At 45.5% G+C, this 25,782-nt stretch overlaps 1 protein-coding gene across 1 annotated transcript in view; it reads left to right on the top strand.

Moving 5' to 3' along the window:
• The window catches only part of Ogdh (oxoglutarate dehydrogenase Nc73EF), a 281,327-nt gene that overhangs the window by 168,587 nt on the left and 86,958 nt on the right, over positions 1 to 25,782 (top strand). Inside the window, exons 13-16 of the mRNA XM_065438718.1 lie at positions 2,882 to 2,984; positions 11,937 to 12,207; positions 17,241 to 17,368; positions 20,555 to 20,733. Of these exons, the coding sequence (XP_065294790.1) occupies positions 2,882 to 2,984; positions 11,937 to 12,207; positions 17,241 to 17,368; positions 20,555 to 20,733 (681 nt within the window). The remainder of the gene's footprint in view (positions 1 to 2,881; positions 2,985 to 11,936; positions 12,208 to 17,240; positions 17,369 to 20,554; positions 20,734 to 25,782) is intronic.

Raw genomic sequence — 25,782 nt, 5'->3', positions numbered from 1 at the left:
TAGCCTATATTGAACTGTTGTCTTTCCCACCAGTTCCTGATGGCAAGTACCTCGTCACTCCTCTGCCCGACATTTCACTACAGTATGATATTGCCGTGCCTCACAGTATACTTACTATTGTTACTGTGAACCGCACTCGCATGCCTGTCTTTAACTTTGGATTGGCAAAGCACATTCTACCGCAAGGTATTTGCCTTGCCAACGTTGATTGTCTCGGCGACCAGCACGTGGTAGCGGTATCGACCGATCATTCTTGTGAGCTCAGCAGGCCCCCCGCGCCAGCCTTGGGCGCCAATACCAACATAAAGAAAATGGTTCCGACGGACCTGTCCTCTGCGCAGACTGAAGACCTTTGCCAAGTATTATCATCCTACCGAGACATTTTCGACTTCGACAATCGCCCTTTAGGCCAGACGCTCACGGTCAAGCATCGTATTCTTACTGGCGATGCTACACCTATTCACTGACGACCGTATCGAGTTTGTGCGTCAGAACGCCGAGTAATTCAAAGTGAAGTGAACAAAATGCTAGATAAAAACAACGTTGAGCTTTCTTCGAGCCTTCGGTGTTGGTTAAGAAGGATGGCACGTGGTGCTTCTGTGTCGACTACCGTCATCTGAGCAACATTACTAAGAAAGACGTCTACCAGCTCCCACGTATAGATGACGCCCTTGACTGCCTGCACGGTTCGAGATATTTGTCTTCTATTGATCTTCGTTCTGGATACTGGCAGATTGCTGTTGACGATATGGACAGAGAAGAAACCGCGTTCATCACACCTGATGGCCTATACCAATTTAAAGTAATGCCATATGGATTATGCAATGCCCCTGCCACCTTCGAGCGTATGATGGGCACCTTGCTCCAATGTTTCAAGTGATCCACGTCCCTGTGCTACCTCGACGACGTCATCGTCTTCTCGCCAACGTTCGACACTCGCCTTGAGCGTCTAACAACTGTACTTGATGTAGTTTGAAAGGCGAAGCTGCAACTTAACTCGTCCAAATGTCGTTTTGGCCACCGCCAAGTTATTCTTCTGGGCCATTTCGTTGACGCTTCCAGAGTACAGCCTGATCCCTACAAAACTCGTGCTGTCCGGGACTTTCCTGTTCCGAAGACAGCCGCAGACATTCGAAGTTTTGTGGGGCTATGCTCCTACTTCTGTCGTTTTCAAGATTTTGCAGCAATTGCTAGACCCCTTACTAATCTTTTGAAGAAAGGCGTCAAATTCTCATGGGGTACTTCGGAAGCCACCGCCAATTATACTCAATGGCTCGTTCAGAAAAATTAGGCATGGAGTCATCAATGAAATGTGATAATTCCTTGTTAATCAAAATGAAATGAGCTTTAGAATAATCTCGTATATATTTCCTTTTCTTTGGAACTCACTTGATGTTGCCCTCTAGCATAACGTTTATGAAACAATGGTCACTTAGGCCAGACAACATGTTGAAGGTGGTAACAACATCGGGTAAATTAGTGAGGACGAGGTCAAGTATGTTGGCACTTGTAGATGTTAGGTTTGGCTCAGTTATTAGTTGTGCAATGTTAGTCATAACATAGATTCACAAAATCCTCTTCTAAACCAGAAGTAACAAAGGGTATTGATACATGTCATACCACATTATTTTAGGGAGATTAAAATCATCCATTAAAAATATCGGTGAGTAGGTTACCTGAGTATAATGCTATTCAGTATGTCAGAACAAAAATATGAAGGTGCGGTTGGTGAGCGGTAACAGGCACAAAAGATCATGTCATGGTGACTGACGCGAATGCATGTGCATACTAATTCTGAAGTGCTAACGACAGGAATGTGAAAGGAGTGAAAGTTATCAGACACGGCGATTAGGACGCTACCTCCTGCTCTATCTCTGCGGTCACATCGGTAAAAATTGAAATCCTTTTCACATTCAAATATTTCAGCGTTGCATATCTTTGCAGATAACCAGGTTTACGTTAGTATGATGAAATCAGCATTGCAAGTGTCATTAAATGATGATAGATCATCATGCTTGTTGACAACTCTATGTATGTTCGAAAAAAGAAGTGAAATTTTGCCTGAAGAAGGAATGGGTTTCGGTGATTGTTATGACGGAGAGAAATTGTGACCACGGGAGGTACTTTCATGGTTGTGAAAGGATGGAACAACACGAGCATCAACTTCGCGAACACTATTTGTGGATGACATGTACATATAGCATTTATTGTTCATATAAAGGTTATGGTATATAACGGAGTAGTGTTTACTGTTAGCCTTCCCGAATTCAGGTAGCTGAATGTGAACACAAATATGAAAAATATAAGATTCGATGGTATTCTAAATTTTGAAATATTTGCTCAGCCATAACTATTAACCCATTTGAGGGTCACATTTTTATCTGTAAATGCGTCTCCCCTGGTTCATATAATTTTTATTGCAGATTTAAATTCTTCAGAACGACTTAGAGAAAAACAAGAGAATAAATTTTTAGGTGACAATGAAGCAACAAATTCTTTTTAATGTCGGCAGTAATATACATGGTTCATTGTACATATATAAAACTACCATAAATAATTTTTAACTAATGTAGTAATATTCACAGCACTTATTTATATACTTTAAAATAAGTTGGGCACAACTAGGGCCTGCAGCAGCACAACAAAATTTTTTTCTAGAAGTCATACAGCACCTCTGGAGCAGCTTTAGTTGCCACTTTGTTCCAAAAAGGCTGTTTTCTCAAACATTTGGTTCCTGCCGTACATGTATGGCCATGACCATATTGGGATTTGTTTCTACTGCTGTACATGTTCGGTGATGACTCAAATGGTTAATCAATCGGCACCTTTGAACATAAGCCACTGGTGTTTCCAATAGTGGTTCTGGATTTCAACTATGCAGGAGGAAAAGGAGCGGTACGAAAGCATCCTGGCAGAGGCTTACAAGAACGCCGAGAAAGAGGACAAGTCCTACAACCGGGACTGGCTTGATTCGCCCTGGAGTGGTGCAGTTTTATTTTGTTTTATTTTTCTGCTCTCTCCCATCTCTTCAGTAGGCATTGTTTTTGTCTGTTCCCTATGCCAAACACTAGCTTTGGACATTCACACCAGTTGAAGACCTGTCCCAATTGAGAAAGTATATCAGTAGTGTACACATTTACAGGGCCTTCTGTATAGCCAAGCAGCTTTATTGAAAGGGCAGAAAGGGTATGCTGTGAAATGCATTGGTATTATCAGTGGTGGAACAGCTGCATCATTTGTACCATCCTGCTCCACAACTGCATTTTAGTGGAAAATTGTGCCAAGCCCGTGCCAAAAGAGTGTAAAAACAAAAGCCTCATTCTGTTCACACTGCCTCACTAGTAAAAGTGAAACCAAAACCTAAAGCACACTATCATCATGCTGGAGGTGCATTGGTCCTCCATTTCTGTGTTGCATTTCTCTCTTGCAAAGTTTCCATTGTACTGCCCCTGTGCTATCTTGTTGTTTGTGCCACTTGTGCTGCAGTTCTGTATTCTTTTTACTAGTGTGGCATGGAGTTCACTCAAGAAGGCTTTCAGATCAAAAAGAACCTGCGGATAATGTCCAGTTGCAGATTGTTTAGCATAGGCATTGACAGTGCTGCTGTAGAAATATACCTCGTAATGCACATACTCAACTGCTGCCACATAATTTTCTTTTAGTGGGTACCTTCCGTGCAACCCTGCACAAACAGACGAGCAAATCCCATGGTTGTAATTTAGACAGCTTTCACATGATCCAATGCGCAGATGTGCAGAAGAGATTTTGCTTGTTTGGAGTAAAAGAAATCAATGTCTTCACTGTAACATTGGTTTAGTTGTGCTCATGCTATATAGGGCTTAGTCTTCTCTACATGTCCTTGTTCTGCTATTCTTTAAATATGTATACACACAGGGCAAACCATTCTATCAAAAATTGATGAAACTAGTTTGGTCATTTTTATCCCTGATGTCGCATTTTTGTGCATAAAGGCTCCACAATATTTATTGACTATTTCAGTTAATATTGAGACCATATGCTGTATTTGAATTAGGAAGGAACAGCGCCAACTAAGACGATCACAAGATGGGAGAACGACACAGGACAAGCGCCAACTTCATCTATCTTTATTCACCGAAAATTCAGCAAATATAGGAAAAACACAGACATGCGCACAATGACCATCATGCGTCATCTGCCAAACCGTTCCAGATATGACATTTCGCTTTTGAAGAGGGTCACGGAAGTATCACTAACACAGTTTTTTCCTTTTTTCTTTATATGGAATGCTTCTAAAACCTCACGTGCCTTAGTTTCCCTACTTCTGCCAAGAATCTTTATCTCTCCGAACCGTGGTTCACACTTCTTGCAGTACTGGCATTGCTTTTGTGGCGAATGTTCTGCCGCTTGGTCACACACGGTGCAAGTTGCGCAATGTTGCGAAAGATGCGCACCTCCTTCTTTCAGCGACCTCACATGTTCAGCAGCACGGTCGTTCACGCATCTGCCCGTTTGGCCCACATAGGTTTTCCCGCACGTCAAAGGTATTTCATATACCAAACCGGTGCAGCACTTTACAAACTGCTTTCCATGTTTTTTGGTGCAGTTGCTCCTCGTACCCTCGCTCGCGACGCGGGCGCAGAGCTGAGCTTGTTTTCGAGGAGCCGAAAACACGACAGGGACGCCGTGTCTGTTTGCCACCTTTTTCATATTGTGGGCTATCCTATGTACATACGGAACACCACTTCCGGCTTTGCAGCTAGTCTTTCTTGTGCGCACGGTTTCTTGACCATGGCACCTTTGATATTTTGCAAGATCACTTCAGCCACTGCTGTGATAACCGTGCTTGGGAACCCCGCCGTAACCAACCTATCAACCTGCTTGTCAAAGCTCGCACTCATTGCGTGGTGACACGATTTCAGGAGAGCAGACTCAAGACAAAGTTTTGCAATCAAACGTTTTACGGTTTTTGAATGCACCGACGCATAATCTATTTTATATAATCTATTTTGAATGCGTCGGCGCATTCAAAAACCGTAAAACGTTTGATTGCAAAACTTTGTCTTGAGTCTGCTCTCCTGAAATCGTGTCACCACGCAATGAGTGCGAGCTTTGACAAGCGGGTTGATAGGTTGGTTACGGCGGGGTTCCCAAGCACGGTTATCACAGCAGTGGCTGAAGTGATCTTGCAAAATATCAAAGGTGCCATGGTCAAGAAACCGTGCGCACAAGAAAGACTAGCTGCAAAGCCGGAAGTGGTGTTCCGTATGTACATAGGATAGCCCACAATATGAAAAAGGTGGCAAACAGACACGGCGTCCCTGTCGTGTTTTCGGCTCCTCGAAAACAAGCTCAGCTCTGCGCCCGCGTCGCGAGCGAGGGTACGAGGAGCAACTGCACCAAAAAACATGGAAAGCAGTTTGTAAAGTGCTGCACCGGTTTGGTATATGAAATACCTTTGACGTGCGGGAAAACCTATGTGGGCCAAACGGGCAGATGCGTGAACGACCGTGCTGCTGAACATGTGAGGTCGCTGAAAGAAGGAGGTGCGCATCTTTCGCAACATTGCGCAACTTGCACCGTGTGTGACCAAGCGGCAGAACATTCGCCACAAAAGCAATGCCAGTACTGCAAGAAGTGTGAACCACGGTTCGGAGAGATAAAGATTCTTGGCAGAAGTAGGGAAACTAAGGCACGTGAGGTTTTAGAAGCATTCCATATAAAGAAAAAAGGAAAAAACTGTGTTAGTGATACTTCCGTGACCCTCTTCAAAAGCGAAATGTCATATCTGGAACGGTTTGGCAGATGACGCATGATGGTCATTGTGCGCATGTCTGTGTTTTTCCTATATTTGCTGAATTTTCGGTGAATAAAGATAGATGAAGTTGGCGCTTGTCCTGTGTCGTTCTCCCATCTTGTGATCGTCTTAGTTGGCGCTGTTCCTTCCTAATTCAAGTATGCACCATCTAGCCCAAATGAATGTTCTCCTGAACATATGCTGTATATAGTATGTATCTTCCATACTGTGCCAACATATTCTACAAAAATTGAAATGGCTGTTCCACCACTGTATTATCTGCCATTCAGTGCAGCTTACTTTCACCTATCCCTGATGGATGAATGAGCCTGTGGTGAGGAGCGACCACGTAGACCGGTAAAGTCTCGGGCTCTCGCAGGAGAGGAAAAACCGACACTCGATCTCTTAGTGTAGCATTCTTCTTTTTAACACCCTTTTAAAATGCTAGCCCGTGCCAGAGCGTGCGAGCGTCTCATACCTCGTGTAGACGCGAGCGTCTACGTAACTCTCATGAGACGCCGATGCTGCTGCTGCTGCAGAGGGCTCCCCCCCCAGAGAGGAGGAAAGTTTGACGAACGATGGAAAGTCCACGTGATGCGGCGTGTCTTGGCGTTGGTCTTGGGTGTCACGTGCGGAGGGGGTGGCGAAGGATGCAGCAGGGTCGCGTCGCATATTGGTGGAGCCGGTGGCGCGGGTGTTTCAATGTAGGCGGGTTTGAGACGTTCCAGGGCAATTGTGTGTGAGCGGCCGTTGACATTCACGACTAAAGTCATCGGACGACGCTCGAGACACAATATGGCCCGGAGTAGTGTGGCTGCAAAGGCTTCCGCACAGCACAGTTACGCACGAAAACGTGGGTAGCAGAGGTGAGTGCGGGAGAAATGTATGGAGACCTTGCTTCTTGTGAATGTGTATTCACGGGGCGTATCTGGCTGAAGAAAGCTTGCAGTTCGGCAGCATAGTCGGCAGGTGATGGCATAGAGGTTTTGGTGGTGGTGACAAAGAAATTGCACGGAAGGCGTAGGTGAGTGCTATAGACTAGTTCAGCACAGGAGCAACCAAGGTTGCTCTTGAGTGCAGCTCTGATGCCAAGTAAGATGAGGGGCAAATGCAGGACCCACTTCTCCGGTGATTCATGCACCATAAGGGAGGCCTTGAGATGCCGGTGAAAACGCTGAACTAGTCCACAGGACTGCTGGTGGTAAGCAGTCGTGCGAAAACGTGTCGTTCCGAGTAGTTTGAGTAGCTCGTTGAAGAGTGCTGAGTCAAACTGCAGACCGCCATCGGTGATTATTGTGGATGGGCAGCTGAACCTTGCGATCCATGTAGACATGAAAGCTGCTGCAACAGTGGGCGCTGAGATGTCAGATATAGGTGTAGCTTCTGGCCATCATGTATCGCGGTTGATGCATGCCAGTATGTAGCTGTAACCTTTCGAAGGTGGGAGAGGGCTGACGAGGTCCAGGTGTACGGTGTGAAAATGAGCATTCGGTGGAAAAAGACTTGCCAGGCGGAATGGGGTGGCGCTGGATCTTAGAGCGTCGACACGACAAACATCAGCGAACCCAATTGCGAACTTGCGCGTTTAGCCGAGGCCACACGAAATGACTGGAAAGAAGGTTCTGTGTCGCGCATAAGCCAGGATGCTGACAGGTTGTGCACAGTTTCGAATAGACGTCTGCGAAGGGATGCTTGGAATGTATGGACTAGGTGTGTCGGTAGAAGTGTCGCAGACGACGGACGTACCGTCTGGAGTCACGACGTCCTCCAATGTCAGGGACATTGACGAATTCCAGAGTGTACGAAGTTCGGTGTCATCATGCTGGTCTCTGGCGAGTAAGTCGACATCGATGATGAAATGTTCAGACGTCGATGTGGAAATGCCATTGACGCAACTCGGAACGTCGTCTGGAACGTTGTCGGTGCCCTTGATGTGGCGGCACATTGTTGTAAACTCGGAGATTTAGGAAAGGTGTCGTACCTCTCGGGGCGAGTAACAGGAAGCCAAATGATTCGTTGCGTGCACAAAGGGCTTGTGGTCAGTCAAGACAGTGAATGCATCGCCTTCCAAGAAACGGCAAAAATATCTGATAGCCAGGCAAGCGGCAAGCGATTCATGGCCGAATGCGCTGTAGTGGGACTGCGCAGGCTTCAGTTTCTTGGAGAAAAAGGTGAGTGGATGCCACACATTGTCAATTAATTGCTGCAGAACGGCACCAACGGCGGTGTTTGAAGCGTCAGTCATGATGGCAGTGGGCGTGTCTGGTTTTGGGTGTCTAAGCAGCGTGGCGTCGGCGAGGGCAGACTTGACTCTTGCGAAAGCGTCAGTGGCCTCTTCAGTCCACTGAAGCACTTGTTTACGTTAGTTTATTAGCAGAGCGTCTAGCGGAGCCATAAGCCGCGTGCAATCGGGAATGAATCGGCGGTAGAAATTGACGAACCCAAGAAATTGGCGAAGCTTGGTAAGTGTGGTCGGTCGGGGACGGTTTTCGATGATGCGAATCTTAGACGACAGTGGTTGAATGCCGTTAGCGTCGACTATATGACCGAGAAACTCGAGTTCAGGTTGACCGAATTCGCTCTTGGCGGCGTTGATGACAATTCCTTTACTGGCAAGGCATGAAAATAACAACCTTAAGTGGTGAAGATGTTCTTCTGCTGAAGAGCTTGCGACGAGAAGGACGTCAATGTATGCAAAAACAAAGGTCAAGCCTCGGGTGGTGGAATCGATGAAACGCTGAAAGGATTGGCCCGCGTTCCGTAAACCGAAAGGCATGCAGAAAAATTCAAAAAGACCGAAGGGTGTGGTGACGGCAGTCTTGGGAATGCCTTCTTCAGCAACCGGTAGTTGGTGATAGGTGCGAACGAGATTGATCTTAGAAAAGACTGTCACAACGTGCAACGCTACCATGAAGTCCGGAATGTTCGGTAGAGGGTAGCGATCAGGAACTGTAACATTGTTTAGTGCCCGGTAATCGCCGCATGGGCGCCAGTCTCCCGTCTTCTTAGGCACCATGTGAAGTGGTGATGCCCAATTACTGGAGGAAGGGCGGATGATGCCAAGTTGCAGCATGTGTTCGAACTCTGCGCGAGCGATCTTGAGTTTTTCCGGGACAAACGCCGGGGTCGGAAATAGACCTGTGGGCCGGAAGTGATGATGTGATGGCACATGTCATGTTGCACCAGTTGTGTCCAGTCTGGCAGGCGCGTCAAAGTGGGAAACTTGCATAGGAACGCAGCGAAAGGTTCGTCCAACATGGCAGAAATAGGCGCGGTCGGCGATGTGCCTGATGGGACGCCAGGAACGGATAGCTGGGTGACGGAGTCGATGAGATGGCATTGTTGGATGTCGACAAGGAGTCCGTAGTTGTGCAAGAAGTCTGCCCCAATGACTGCACGACAGACGTCTGCAACCAGGAAAATCCAGTGGAACGCACGTCGAAAGCCAAGGTTTAGCATGACGGCGCGTGACGAGAAAACTAGAATCCTGGTGCCATTGACGGCTTGCAAAAACGACACAGGTGTCGCTTTTCGGTCGGAGTGGTGGGCGGGGCGAATGCTGATGTCACCTCCTGTGTCGACTAAGAACCGTTGTCCTGTAACTCTGTCCGTCACATAGAAAAGGCGACTTGTGTGTTGGGCCGGACCACTCGTCACCGTTAAGAAGTTGACCAGCCCATTTCCCTGCCAAGCACAGGGACACCGACAGTGACGAATGTAGTTTCCAAAACGGCAGTGGTAGTAGGAAACGCCAGACGTTGTAGTTGATGTTTCATTGTGGGTGCCCGTGCGTCTCGACCTGCTGGAACTACAGCTGCGTGGGCGATGAGGTGACGTGCGGCGATGTTCTGCACTGCAGAAGATGCATTCGAGGCGCTCACACAAGGAGTCGAGCGGAGATGGCGCTGCTGAAGAGCAGGGACAGGTTTGCAGGGCGGTTGTATTGTCACCTGGAGACGACGCTATGGTAGCGATGGTTGGGGTGGCTACTTCCTTGACTTTGTCGGCCAAAGTGGCAAGTCTGTTAAGGTCCATGGTAGAGGCTGTTGCCAGGACCATCTACACGTTAGCCGGGAGTCGTTGCAAAAACAATTCGCGCAACAGCGCATTGTCGATGGATCTCTCATTGTTTCCGAGCAGCTGCCTCATTCGGTGAAGAAGTTGACTAGGGCGTCGGTCATCGATTTCTTCAGCGGACAGAAGCTGCTGGATGCGAGAACGCTGTGAAGCTGCTGTGCGCTGTAGCAGGGCTGCCTTGAGATCGTCGTAGGTGGTGGTAGACAATGGACAGTTCAACAAATCTGCTACTTCGTCAATGGCGGTGGCAAGAGCGCTGCAACGGTGTAATGAAACTTTGAGACTTGAGAGCGGATACTAGCGACTCGAAATTGCGATTTGGCCTGAAGAAACCACGCCAAAGTATGCTGGTCCCAGTACTGTGGAAGGCAGACAGCGATGGCCGAACAGGAGGGCTCACCGCATTCCTCAGAAGGGTTCTGGCCTTGAGCTTTCGTAGTGTTGGTCTGGTCTATGGTCGTCTCTACCACAGGAGCGTATGGCAGTATCATGTCCGTGGTCACCAAACTGTGGCGACGAGCGACCCTGAGACCGGTAAAGTCTCGGGCTCTCTCAGGAGAGGAAAAACCGACACTCGATCTCTTAGCGTAGCATTCTTTTTTTTAATACTCTTTTGGAACGCTAGCCAGTGCCAGAGCATGCAAGCCTCTCGTGCCTCGTGTAGGCCAGAGCGTCTATGTAACTCTCATACGACGCCGATGCTGCTGCCGCTACAAGCCTTTGCGTCTTACATTTGACATTGTGCAATGTTTTGAAGGGCTTTCTTATGCTTTACACTCTGCTAAGTTGTTAACCATACAAATTTCTGTAGATATGCTAATAATTAGTATTACACCGGCTCCAGCAATTAATGGCTTACCAAAACCTAATGACGTGCCTTTCACCATTGCAGAAATCGAGCAACCTTGAGTGACACCTGTTTTGCTCAGGGGCAAAAAGGGCTGCCTCTTCCCATGTTGAAAAATGGGAAGTAGTTCAGTGAAAGCTGCGGAACTGAAGCGCCCATGTTTTTACTGCACATCTGCATGTAGTTGGCAAATGTAATTAACTAAAAGCCACATACTGCAAAACAAACTGTACCACTTATTTTTATATTTTTGTTCAAAATTTATTTCATTACAAACAAAAGGCTTGCTTAGGAAAAAGATTTGTTTCTTATGTTTCTAGTTTTCTAGCTTTTTGAGATCCATGTCTGGTTTTCCTGGTCCTGTAAAATGCCAGCAATCGTTGGCACTACTTGGCGTGGTAACTCAAGAGAAAAAGCTCTGCACGTGCAAGCGGGTGCTCATAGCTTTGGCTGTGCTGCCAGAGAAAGTTGTCATCGGGTGTAGTGCTCAGTGAGGTTCACGAGGCTTGGTGAACAGTCCTGCTCATAGACTTAGTTTGCGTGGTATCTCATTCAGGCTCCGTCAATGCTTCGCAGAGTCATGTGCTGCTGGTTCATTGTTTGGTGACTGGGCCTGAGGACATAATACGACACAGCAAATGCAATAATCTTTTCAGTGGCCCTTCATGGAGAAAGATTAGCCAAATTAATGTTATGTATAGCCTCTTTGGCTGCGGCATTCAAGTTGCTATAGCATCTTCACAAACTGCTTTCCAGTGCCACATGCATAGTAAATCTGCGTTAGATTTCACATTGTGTGTGGTTATCTATTGTTGAAACCTTATAAGGGTGTCATTGCCAATACGTACTGCCTTAGACACCAAGTAATGGACACATTATAGCACTGAGTATCACATGCAACGTGAAGTACATTTTTCCTCCATTTGCTTAAAAACTTGTGTGCTATTAGTATTGTACAATGTTACAGTAGTATTGCGTTTCTGTTAATTTGTATACTTGTGAGACGCCTCATGTAAACCTACTCCAGCAGGTGTATTTGAGGTATTGTAAATAAATAACTAAATTCTTTTGATTTGGAACAGACGAAGCTTCCATGATGGCTGATTGGAAATAGCAAAGATAGGTATATGTAGCAAGCTGTCGCATATGTTTTTTTTTTTTTGGGGGAATTCAGAAATGTTGAGAACAAGTGCACATCGTCGTGGGTTCGGTAATCATTAGTGACATGAAATGCAGGTTTCTTTGGGGACCGTGATCCTATCAAGTGTGACCCGACGGGTGTGCCCGAAGATGTCCTTCAGCACATAGGCACGGCATTCAGCTCACCCCCGCCGGGCAACTTCAAGATCCACCCAGGCTTGCGCCGTATCCTCAAGGCGCGTGCTGAGATGGTTGAGCAGAAGACGGTCGACTGGGCCTTGGGCGAGGCCATGGCCTTCGGTTCCCTGCTCAAGGAGGGCATCCATGTGCGCCTCAGCGGGCAGGATGTTGAACGGGGCACATTCAGGTGCACCCCTCTTTGTCCTCTTGTCATGAATAGGGCATTATCTTTCAGTGCCAGAGCAAAGGCAGCATCTCTAAGCTGTAGTATTAATAAATCATCCTTCTACAATACCAAGAAAGCCACTCTTACCGAGCAAAGAGGCTCAGTGAGCCGGGAAGGTTCAAAAACTAAAGACAAAGGGTGCCGTTGCCATGTAGTGGGGCCATGTTCAAAGGATCCCCATGGTGGGCATCATGAAGTGCAGTTACCCAACAGAAATTTCCCAATGCAGCCCAAGGTTACCTTAAGGGGCGCTGGAACACTTTTGAAGCCACCATCTTTCTGTTGCTGGTTGAGTAGACTGACAGTTGGAGATGCAGGGTGTCTACCAACCGGGAAAACCGGGAAAACAGGGAATTCTCAGGGATTTTGAGTAGTCTGGAAAAACTCAGGGAAAACTCAGGGAATTTGTGCTTCTATCAGGGAAAATTAGCTGTAATTTTTTTAGAGGGTCAAAAGTCGCGGTAATGCTGGCTCGAGAAACACACAGGACTCGTAACGAATCGTCGTCGGCTGGAGGAGTTGCCAGTGTACAGTCAACGACCGACTTTCCGGATTCCCGATAACTCGGACGGCTTCGCGGCACCACCACGTACCCCAAAGAGTCAATGTATCATAACGTCTGAAAATTCAGACGCAAGAACTCTTCGCCGTCCGATTTTCTAAACGTTTTGCGTGATCGCAGGTCCGAGACGGCATTAATGAAAACCACCACCGCTGCTATTTTGATTACCTCGCCGCCTTGAACCGGTGCTCTCGCACGCAGATCCGCTGGCAGCCGTAGCCACCACTGCGGCAACGCTAGGCCTAGCTGCTTCGACGTTCGCTGTTTAGCTTCTTGTCGTTCGGTGCCGTGTTTCTTCATTTCTCCGCTGACAGCAATAATTTTGTCTTCGAAGCTTGGAAAGCACGGCGCATTGCATAATGCTCTTTCCCGAAAGTCTGCTTCGCCTCATTACAGTCGTGTAACGCGGTGAAGCGTAACAAGCGTAGGAAGGGGCAATTGTCGCGGGACACTGTATGTATTCCTTAATTTTACACGTGTGCACTCGACCTCACCTGTCACAGTAGGAGCACCGATATGCCTTGCACTGACAGGCATTCGGAGCTTTTGCAGACGTACATGTGTCGAGTTTAGCCCTTAAGGGCAGTAAAAGACATGAATTTATTTTTTCGGACTGCCTGATTTTTCGGAAGCTTTCGTGGCCCCTAGGGGGTCTGAAAAATTGGACGTTGACTGTAAATTGACCAAGAGTATTCTTCAAATGGTCCGTGGGGCGAACGCGCGGCAAAAGGAGGACGAGAACAGAAAGGATCGACGCACTAAGGAATGAACGGGGAATTAAGTATGCGACCACTTCTTTGAAGGAGCCTGCGCTCAAAAAACAAATTGTTGGCTGATGCTGAGATGCAGGTGTCCCTCATCCAAACCAATATAAACTCTTTAAAGCAGTGAAACACAACACTGAGGCGTCTTGCGCGAGCTGAGAGTATGTCAGGACAGTTCCATGACACTGAGCATGCTATCAGTTCATAGAAATAGCTCATATTCGAAAATATTTGCTTCTGTATGCATCTACTTTTTATTTGTACTAGAGAATGTCTAACTCGATTTGAAAATTTTTTCGAAGACATTTTATTTGCTGTGCATTTTAATAACCCCTCCCTTATATTTTTTTTGAATAACATAAACACTACTCCTTAGTATTCAAATTGGATTAAGTTGGTTTTCTTTAAAATGTTTTTCATATTCTTACTAGAGAGTGACAGCATAGGGCAATATGGTTTCAGCGCGTCTTGACATAAAACATAGTTCTGCATCACTCAGGGAATTTTGCAAAAGCACTCAGGGAAAACCTGGAAAACTCAGGGAATTTGGAAATGTCAACTTGGTAGACACCCTGAGATGCTTCTAGCGTAGGACAGAGCAGCACTATTGAAATATTTAATATTTTAATCACTCAAACAAATCGCTGCATCTCTGACGACCGCCTCATTGCCCAGTGGCACTTGCCAGAACCATCAGCATCACAACTTGTTGCTCCGTGATTGGTTAAAAACTAAATTGCAGATAGCCACTGCATTGCAGCAAAAAATTTAATAACTTAATAATTTTATTTTATGAACAAGAACAAGGCCGTAACCTTACGCTTGCTCCAAACACACACTTGCCCTAGCCCCGCCGTCTTACATCACTGCTACCTGGGTTTATACGCAACTGGTGTGCGTGAAGCGTGCGGACAGAGAGGCAATGCTGCGACACATGCTCTGAGAATGTGTTGGCAACAACGGTACTGAAACCACCTCCATTCGCAACACATTGATAATCGTGGCCATTACCAGCGTACAGGAAGCCTCAGGCTCGCTTCTTCCCGACGCCACCTCAGCTGCAGGGGCTGCCAGGGACCTTCTCCATCGCCACCGCCGCTGCTGGGAGGCGGCTATAAAAAATTTGGAGCTGGAAGACCAGTTCTGGGCCGTCCGGCATGCCGAAGATGCCGCCCAAGTCCAACGACTTCAAGCTGCCACATGAGGCCGCCACAACAAAAACTGCCGGACCATTCTTTTTAATAATGTTTCTTCTTCTCCTTCTTCTTTTCTGTAATTTTTATATTGATGCAAACAGATACGGCCATAAAAAAAATATCACTACAACGACAAAACTAGGTAGGAGCACTGGCTGTTCTTTCGCCTCTGGTATGGTGGCATACCCCTAGCCCCTGAGCACAAATGCTTCTCTTCTTGCTTTTGTACGCTTGTGATCAGCCTTGTTGCCTGGCTGCCTCATCTTGCACGTTCTCGTAGTGCAGGTTCCTCACCTCAGTGCATCGTTATTGCCCCACCCTTTTTGTTGTTCGTGGTGCTGCACTGAACTAAAGCTGAACTGAAGAAAAGATACATTGTGCAGTTCCAAGTTGCTCAACCAGCATCATCAGCACACCGTAGTAACTGGAATCCGTGAACATGGAACATGTAGGCAACCATAGAGTGCGAACTTATGCAGCGTAGGCGCTTCGGGCTCTTATCATTAGCAGTGAGGTGTTAGGTCAGTGGGTGAGAGGAATTGGGACAGAAGACCACGCAGTATTTGACTTGAGGGTATGCATTATTTTTCTTGTACAGTGAAAGCTCGTTAATTTGAACTTCAATAATTCGAATTTATGGATGATTCGAACTGTACAATTTGGTCCCGCCAAGCTCCACAGAAGTCTATGTATAAAAAAGCCCGTTAATTAGAACGCGAGAAGGTTCCGCCACGGATAATTCGAACTACACTCGCATGGCACACGGCCAGAGAAACGCACCTACTGCCTACACACAAGGCTGCATCGCCTCCTGAACAAAGAGAACGGTGAGAGAAGGCAAAATCGGAAAAAATCTAACCGGCGCGGGGTCAGCCAGAAGGCAGCGGCGGCTGCCTCTGTTCTACGTGACCTCTGAAACTTCTTGCCCGTTGCGAATCTCGGAGGCTTTGCAAATCTTGTGCAGCTGCTAATGTTGTGCGGCAGATGGTGCGGCAAGCACCAAAACACAGCGAATCAAGTGCGTCGCAGCTGCGCTTGCAATCAAGAACCAACGAATCGGGGCCTTCGCCACCTTCACATGTTCAGCGTCTTTGTCTCGGCAGTCTTCATCGCTTGTGCACATATTTTCAGCTTAGCAGGTATCGGCTGTCGCGATTCTTTGTGATGGTGTTAAGCCTCGGCTAACGTTCATTAAGGTGGACATCAGTAGTGTGGCACAGTCAGACCCAGAGCTTCGACTTGAAGATGGCGTGTGCCGCGGGTACACGCCATCACTTTCTGTCACGCCAAATTTCTGACATGCCCTACTGCTTCCGAATCGCAGTGTACTGTTGCTCTCCTTCACTTTCGTTAGTTCGAACTGAAGCGGCTTCCCCTTGCAGTTCGAATGAACGAGCTTTTACTGTACTCTGAAATTCCTCAACTGAATATCTTCGGACTGTGTACCCCTATCGCTGCCATTGTTGCATTCATTTCTACAACCGCCAATCTATGCAGTCCACAACCAAAAAACAGTGACTTGAAAAGTGTTCGAGGGCCCCTTTAAGATGAGTGCATGTTACTTCAGCTCACATTACCATATAAAGCCTACAGACAATGAAGCCAAGGAAAGCATAGGGGAAATTAGCTGTGGTTAAAACTGAAATGTAGAAAAAGAAGCAGAAATGGGAAATGAAAATGGATGAAAATATAACTTGCTGCCAGTGGGAGCCAACCCACAACTTCGGCATTACGAATGCATTGCACTACTAATTTTGCTATGACAATGGTTATTAATCCAGCCACTTTCTTGGGCATTTATGTTTACTAGATCTACAGCTGGGAGTGTTAGCCAGTATCACACAGGGCCATGGCGGGTGGATATCCTTTCCTTGGTTTCATTATCTGTTGGCTTTATATGGTCATGATAAACGAAAAAATTTAGCAAGTTCCCTTCTTCTCTCGTTCATTCATAGTGAGGGTCTCGAATCTGGCAGCCTTGATGCCATTAGGTAGCATACGAGGGTTTATTGGCCACGTTCCTGCTGTCCAAGTTCACGTGGTGCAAGACTTCATTGGGCAAAACAAAGATGATCCACATCCACCCACCAAGGCCCTTAATAGCGCTGGCTAACAGTCCTAGGAGTAGATTTAGTAAACATAAATACCCAAGATAGTGGCCAGATTGATGGCCGTCGCTGTGGCGTAATTGGTAATGCAACGCACATGTAATGTGGAGGTTGTGGTTTCGGCTCCAACCAGCTGCAAGTTATCTTTTTGTCCACTTTCATTTCCCTTTTCTTCATTATTTTCTACTTTCCAACCACAGCTGATTTCCCCCATGCTTTCCTTGGCTTCATTGTTTGTTGACATTATATGGTTATGATTAACAGACAATCTAGCCCCTTTGGTTTCCCTTCTTCACTCGTTCAGCCCTCATTCTATTGTTTGGTGTCTTCGAGGCTTTGAGATAATCTGCCTCTCTTTTGATAGTCACCGGCATCATGTGCTGCACCACCAGACGATCGACAAGACGACCTACCGACCCCTGTGTCACCTTTGGCCAGACCAGGCACCCTACACCGTCTGCAACAGCTCCCTATCTGAGTATGGCGTACTTGGTAAGCCCTTTATAAGAACTTTGTTTCCCCCATATATTTTATATGTGCATTTTTATGTTTTGTGCACTCCTCAGATGTTATAATTCCCAGTCTGTGCATGCTTGGTCGAAGAGACATCAAATAAAAAATTGTAATCCACCTGAGAGCTGCGAATGAAGCTACAAAGGAAACCCACATGAGTCATCCTGTTTTGGAGGCCCAGCCCGGTACCGACATCTTTCCGAGCGGTCATTTGTCATTCAACTGCATGTAATATAACACTTCCGGTTTATTTGAAAAATTCAGACCAGAAAGGGTTAACTCTATCGTTACCGCTAGAAATGTGCTCCTTTTCGGTGCTTTTGTGTTTTAACATTTTATTTCAAGATGTAGTAGTCACAACCTAAGGGTTCATCATTTTCATGTTTTCCAGAATTTTTAAATATCGTCTCTTGCAGAGAACATAATTTTAGTATTTGAGCTGGATTATTCAGAGAGACGGACATTGCTTGCATGAGAAGTCCAAGCACATATTCAACTAATTGAAAAAGAGATATTGTTTAACTTAATTACGTTACTGCAAATATTGTAATTTACTAATTGTAGCCGGTGAGTTTGCAAGGCGTATCCACTTGTAATGAATTACCAGAATGACACCAGTTTGGAAATAGGCACTGTCACACTCACCGTAAAAATGCACTATTGTACCACTTTCTTTTTTACCAAAACACCTTTTATGTATTGAAGCACAAAAGTAGCTGGAACGCCCATGAATTTGGTCCCACACTTTGGGAAATATCTAAAGAATAATGTCATCCTGGGGATTCATTTCAAGTGGATACATCGCCTTGCAAGCTCACTAACTGAAATTTGTTAATTGCAATAAGTATAGCAAAGCAATTAAGAAGTGAATAGGCAATTTTTTTTAATTAGTTCAGTATGTTTTTCTATTTCTCGTGCTAGCACTGTCTGCCTCTTCGAATAATGCAGCTCAAGGACAAGAATTATGTTATCTGCCACAGGTAATTTTTTTTAAATTCTGGAAAGCTTAAGAATGATCACCCCATACGTTGCGATGCATAAAATTGTGACCTGATCACTGGGTTTTTGAATGGATGTATAGCAGTAATAATTGCACAGACAATTTTCAGAATTCTTATGTGAAACTTCAAAGAAGCCCCTCAAGGAACACTTATGAAATTAATAATTTGCTATTTTAGTATTAGTACTGAGAGTAAAAAAAGAAAGAAAATCTGAGATATACGACGTGTGCACCTGGTTGCTAGTTCCAATGTTTTGTAAGTCAGATCGCGTAGAAAAAAATTAATTGACAATAGTACGATACTCCCTAATGCAAAATTTTAGCACAGCGCTATAGTTTTCATTTTGCAATATATTGGCTCATGCGGAGAGTCTGTTTTATGCAGCATGTTGCAAATGGAGTGAGGAGTGGCGCAACTGCCTCACTAATTTGAAGATAGCGAGAGGCAGCGCGTGGGTGACACGTCGCTGCGGTTCACAGCAGTCGCCGCAGACACGTTCGCTCATGCAGCGGACGTTGAACAGACAGACGAACAGTGCCTCGATGCCTGGACCCACGTGAATGGAGCAGAGGCGAGCGAGCGCATCCAGGCACCCTAATGACGTGCGCTACTCTAGTGCCATCTCGTAGCCATCATGACCATAGTCCATCTTGCTCGGCACTAAGCTTTTCTTCTCACACTTTCACCATGCCATCCTCCTCTGCTTTCTGCCTCATGGTTCTGCTGCACCCTCCTGCTCCACTTTCGTCCTCGCGTTGTCTTCATTCTTGCCATCTTTCATCGGCAGCAGTGCTCTGCATTCACTCTCATCTCTCGCTGTGCTCGTTCGCTCTGTTACGAGGTATGACACCGACGTTGGCCGCAGGAATGGCCGCCTAAGAGCTGCACTCTAAAATTTTGAAGATTTGTTGGCATTAATACTAGACATAGTGACACCCATGCTATGCGGAAAAGCAATAGCTTCGTAAATGTGAAAACGGGTAAGTTCCTATTGTACAGGAAGCATTTGTTTTTACTCATTGCAGCAGGCACCTGGTTTGTGTTTTACTGAATTCTGACAACCATTGCTTGCGAAGCAATGGTTGTCAGGTCAGGGAGCATGCAGAAGCCGCACCATACGTGATTGTTGTGTTTGATCAGCTGGTCTGTGCAAACAAGCTGGTCTAGTACACTTTGAGCCTCTATGTGCTTTGTTCAGTTTCTGTACAGTATTATACAGTCTTGTGCAGTGTTGCGCAATATTATACAGTGATGAATAAGGTCGAGCTTCTGTCGAAGGTCAGTGTGAAATCTTGATCTTGTTTGAGCGTTTTTATTTATTTATGTATGTGAAAACCCCACACGATGGGTAGGATTGCTCAAAATAATTTGTACATACTCTGTAGAAGCACTGATAAATAAAAGCAATCCAAAAATAATGTTGCACTTGATATTAGGCAGAACACAATGATCAAAATAACATGCTCATGAGCATCTACCTTCGTCTGAAACATCGTTCAAACAGCCAGAATATCATAAGAAAATTGACAAGCCGAGAGAAGTTTGTGTCTTCACAGCTGCTGTCATTTAAAAATTATGTTGCCGAGTCTACCAAAGTGCAAATTTTGCTTCTTTTTATTTAGGAAGCACCTGAAAACTGGAAGTTAGTTTCGATGATATCCCCATCAAAGTTTTATTTTTCCACACTCGACATTCCAAAAATTGTAAAATTGGGCGAAGCGTTGAAGTTCAGTCGTCATTTCAGATGGTGCATGATGTTCCTAGTATAATTCCAACAAAAACGTGTAAAAATTGAAAAATTGCTCATTAAATTAATCAATTTCTATAGGAGTGGTAACGAAAGAGTTAAAGGGAACACAGAAATGCTCGTAGTAAAATAAGTAGAATTGCTGCATTTTTTTCAACTACATCAGAAAAAGTCTCTCTCTCTCTCTCATACGAAGCTTCAGGCAGACATCTCTGCATAAAAAGATAGTCTGCAGGCCTTCATGTTGCATGTCAGCAGCAGTTGATGCTGTAGTGCTCGCTTTGTTTCCATAAGAGTAGTCTGTACTGTACATGCATAATTTCGTTAGTTCCTGCAGTCTTCTTGTATAGATCTTGCTTTCTGGTGTTGGTTGTTCTCTGTTCTCTTGCTCCCATGAATTGCACTTTTCTGACCCAGGCTTTGAGCTGGGATTCTCGATGACCAACCCTAATGCGCTGGTGATGTGGGAGGCCCAATTTGGGGACTTCATGAACACTGCTCAGTGCATCATCGACCAGTTTATCAGCAGCGGGCAGGCCAAGTGGGTCCGGCAGAGTGGCCTCGTCATGCTTCTGCCCCATGGCATGGAGGGCATGGTATGCAGCGCTACTTGACCTGCATGATCGTTTGTATTTAGCTTACTATTCACTTAAATTATTCAAGTTGTTCTTCCTCGGCTCCACGGGCGAAGGACAGCATTGCTCCTTGAGAGGAGCACAGTACAGTTCACTGTTTTAGGGGAACACCAAATTAGTATACAGTAGAATCTCCTTGGTATGATAATGTTTCGTACAATTTCCTGTTGCAATGTTCGCAATCGAGAACACGAAAAGTGATCCATTTCAGTTACGCTTACCAGTTAATACGTTCCCTGAAAACAGGGTCTTATCGGAACCAACATTCAGTACATCGCCAAACTGTGAATGTTTGTTTTGTGGCCGCTAGATTCCTTGGCAACAATAAAAGGCGCGAGGCACCTGCAATCGAGAGTGGTAAGCACCCACCACGGCAGCTTGACGGCTGTTAATGCGGCGCTCAGGTCTATGGTCTATCAGCTGGTAACTACTGCGTGACAAGTTTGTCTGTGTGCTCGCATACGGGCAGAAAGCTCCAGACTGTGTGAATCTACATCTGCGAACACTGAATTTGCATATTTCATGCCATCAGCATGACTTCTCGTGGCTGATTGGCCCGGGCCGATCATCACACATGCTTCCGTGCTTTCCACACACGCTGCTTTTGTTGTTCCCTCTGTTTGTGTAGCGTTAATCATTTCATTCGGTCTGGTGGACCTGGTCGTACCTTGTACTGATAAAGATTGCATGCCGTGGGAATGCTGTGCATGTAAAGGCACTGATCACCACCGGGTCATTCATGGAAAGTAGAGTAAAACCTCGTTAAACCATACCCGCTTAAACAGTAGTTTAGTTTTAAAAGTAGGTTAATGAAATCCCCAACTCAGCGGCCATTGAACATAATGCGTTTTGTATCCGCATAAACCGTACCAGCTTATTGCATACGTATCTGTTAACACATAGTGTTTCCACTTTTTGTTGTGAAACCACGGCGATACGTCGGCTCGGCAGAACAACAAGCCTCAGAGATCGGAACGGCCTCTAAGCGCAAACGCAGTGGGCGCTTAGAGGCCGTTATCGAAGTAAATGGAAGTGAGAAGGTGTGATAGTTTTAAACGAGATGGGATCCACTTCAATTACAGGCTTGCACGAGAAGTGGGCTGGCGACTGGCTGGTCGCGCTGTTGCTTTTTTAGGGGGCCCACGGGCGCTCAGGGGGCCAGAGTCGGTAGCAATGAAGAAGGTCCCCTAAGAGAACCTCATTATAGCATCACCGTTAGCTTGAACATGTTTTCAAATAGTAGTAAGCGTGAATACTACAATTTATAACTATTCGTTTATCTGCGTCGTCCCTAGGTGATGTCGCACACAGCGAGAAGACAGATGTAATATGAAGAGCATCGCCGTCGATAACAGAAAAAGGAGGAAAGCAAGAAAGAGAGCTCACCATGCAATAGGCTACATAAACATGCAGGGCAGCAGCAGAAAAGTAGGCAGAGATTGAGGAGCAGTTAAATAGAAAACAAATAGGGGTGTATGCAGTTACAGAAACGCACCTTAGAGGCTCAGAAGAGCTGCCAGTGATTGAGAATCATGTTTGGGAAGTGTGCAACAGAACTAAGTCGGAAAGAAAAAGAGGGGGAGTCGGAATGCTCATTCATCAGGGAGCCAAATGGAAAAGGGTAAATTCAAAATGTCAAGAGCATCTTTGGTTATCAGGTACAATGAGTGGGAAAAAAAACTTGGCTGGGCATTACGTAATTGTGGACCAAAAATAATAGCACAGAGAAGAATAAAGAGTTTGTGGAATGCATAAGGGCTGATATTAGGGGTTTCGGGAATGATTCCGAGATTATCCTATTAGGTGACATGAATGCTCACATACAGTATTTAGATGGCTATACCGACAACAACGGGAAGTCAATGCTAGACCTTTGTGAGCAACATAACCTCGTTATCGTGATTACAGGGCCTAAGTGTGAAGGGCAGATCACGTGGGAAGTGGGAAACTGGCAATCAACCATTGATTACTGTCCGATGACAGAAGGAATTCATGATAAGTTGAGAGAAATGGTCATTGATAAGTAATGGTATAGCAGAATAGGGAGTGACCATAAACGCATCATTCTTAAAATGGGATATGTAGTTGGGAAAGAGAGCAAGGGGTGCAAAATGGTCAGTCCAAATTTGAACAATGGACAAATAACAAATAGGGTCACTAGAGTCAAGGAAAAACTTGGCAAATCACCTAGTAAAAAGCGGGAATATGGTGAGCTTCTAAGTGTAATAACGACAAAAATACGGAAAGAGTAACAAGTTCGTTGGAAAGGAAGAAAGAAACCGAAACGCTGGTGGAACAGGGAGATACGAGAAGCGATCGCCAAACGACAGAAAGCATCTTGAGAGCACAGGCAGGCAAAGAAGGCGCATTTGCCGCAGGATGAAGTAGCCAGTAAATGGGAAATATACCGGGTTCAAATATTGGTGCTAGCAAAGATAAAAGGTGAAAGTGTGAACGTTGGTTGTGAGAAAACGGCCACACCTAGAATATTTTGCAGCCACATAAAATTATTAGGCAGCAAGTCAACAACAATACAACATCTCCTAGACTAAGATGAAAACAGACTGGAAGGAGAAGTGGCAATAAATTACATCCCAAAAATAACAGCTGAATCTTTCCAAGGCAATGATAAGGTTATATTTGAAGAAAGAAAGCATGAAAGAGACCCATGTGGAAAAGGAGCTGGTGCTGACAAATTTCAACTGGAAGAAAGTGGAAGAGAAAATTCCTAAGCGCTCAGCCACAGGGCTAGATGAGGTTCCCGTTAGGCTGATTAATGAACTAGGACCAAAAAGTAAGGAAGCTCTGGTGAAAGCAGTGGTAAGAACTTTAAAAGATAGACGAATACCAGACAGTTGGCGACAAAGTAGAATGAATATAATTTATAAAGGGAAGGGGGAGAAAGATAGAATTCACTCTTACAGACCGTTCACCATTACACCGGTAATATACAGGGTAGCAATGCAGGCAATCAAATTAAAGCTTCAAGCATGGGCAGAGAATAATAGCATTTCGGGAGAACTTCACAATGGCTTCAGAATAGGTAGGCGTTTGGATGACAACTTGTTTGTTCTCACTCAGTGTATTGAAATATCAAAAGTAGAAAGCAGACCGTTATATATGGCCTTTTTAGATATTACAGGAGCCTATGACAACGTGGACCGCAACATATTGTGGGATATTCTGGAAGGGGAAGGCTTAGGTGACAATTGTCTACAACTTTTGAGAGAGATTTACCTAGAAAATACCGTTTGCGTTTAATGGGGAGGGATGAGCGAGGAGAAAGTTCATATCAACGAGGGACTGAGGCAGGGGTGCCCTTTATCCCCGCTGCTGTTTATGATGTACATGGTGAGGATGGAGAGGGAGCTAGAAGGAAGTAATATCGGGTTTAATCTCTCGTACAACCAGGCGGGTACAGTAATAGAGCAGCAGCTCCTAGGTTTATTTTATGCGGACGACATTGCATTGCTAGCTAACAAGCAAAGTGATTTGCAACATCTGGCTGATATCTGTGGACAGGAAGGCAACAATTTAGGTTTTAAATGTAGTGTTAGAAAATCAGGTGTTATGGTATTCAATGAAAACAGTGAACAGACAGTGGAGATACAGGGCCAAGAAATACCTCGGGTAACAGAATATAAATACCTTGGTATATGGATAAACGAAGGCAATGGATATATGGAAGCACAGGAAAAAACCATAACAGTCAAGGGAAAGAGAAATGCAGCCATAATGATGCACAGAGCGCTATGGGGATACAATAGGTACGAGGTCCTACGAGGTATGTGGAAAGGGGTAATGGTTCCAGGACTTACTTTTGGAAATGCGGTTGTTTGCATTAAATCAGGGGTACAGTCAGGATTCGACGGAAGCCAAAGGTCAGTGGATCGCCTCGCATTTGGCGCTCACAGGAAGACTACAAATAAAGCTGTGCAGAGTGATATGGGCTGGACTAGTTTTGAAGTGAGGGAAGCTTGCAGTAAAATTGATTATGAAGAACGACTGAGGAATCTGGAAGAAACTAAATGGGCTTGGAGAGTGTTGAGGTATTTGTACAGAAAAAAACATTGATTCACAGTGGAAGGAAAGAACTAGGAAGCTTACCAGCAAGTATGCGGCCTGTAGGGTGAGCAACACAGCAACAAAGAACGTCAAGCAGAAAGAGAGGCTGAAATAATCTCATAGGTGGCGGCAGTGGAAAAGAAACCTGCCATGAGTAACTACCTAAGAGGAAAAAACGAAATCAGGAAAGAAACAATTTATGATAACGCAAAGGGAAGCTCATTACTTTTCGAAGCGAGATTGGGAGGCCTTAGAACATGCACCTTTAAAGCGAGATATAAGAAGGAAGAAGAAGCATGTGCTTGCTGCGGTAAAGCTAGGGAAACGACGGAGCATGTTTTATTAGAATGTGAAGACGTCTACCCTGCGGTTGATTTAGGCACCACTGGCCTCCTTGAAGCCCTTGGGTTCAGCGAGAGCAGCAGAAAAGTAAATATGTCCGCAATAGAGATTAGTAAGAGGCACTTGGAAGATTGGTGGAAGAAAAGTATGGAAACGACAAAAAAGACGTACAAAAGCAAAGTTCTCAGTAGGGAATCGGAAAATTCGGTTGTGGGTGTTCATAGTGTTTTTTTTTTAAACCTAGGTAGGACATTAGGCAGTATAATAGCAAGAGCTTAGTGGTGCAACCCACTGCCCCATTCTAAAGGCGACGCTCATAACATCCATCCATCCATCCGCATCAAAATCGTCATTTCGGCGCCGTGCCAGAGTCGGAGCGTTGTGGCCCGTGTAGTGGTGTCATGCAAGCTAGGACAAAAACCGGATGCTCAGCATAGAAGAAAAATTGGACATTGATTTGTGCTGTCCAACGTGGCCCTAAGAAGTCGGTGCTTGTACGTGAGAGGGATCTACCGTTGACTACGGTGTGTGGCATTTGGAATGCGAACAATTATTTGGTCGGCAATGCTGCTGCGACCGTGAAAATATGTTAGCTATGAGGTT

This window comes from Dermacentor albipictus, unplaced genomic scaffold (genome assembly GCF_038994185.2).
Source record: "Dermacentor albipictus isolate Rhodes 1998 colony unplaced genomic scaffold, USDA_Dalb.pri_finalv2 scaffold_14, whole genome shotgun sequence".
In the NCBI taxonomy this organism is placed as follows: domain Eukaryota; kingdom Metazoa; phylum Arthropoda; class Arachnida; order Ixodida; family Ixodidae; genus Dermacentor; species Dermacentor albipictus.
Note: the sequence above shows the minus strand (reverse complement) of the source record. Positions and strands in the feature narration are given on the sequence as shown.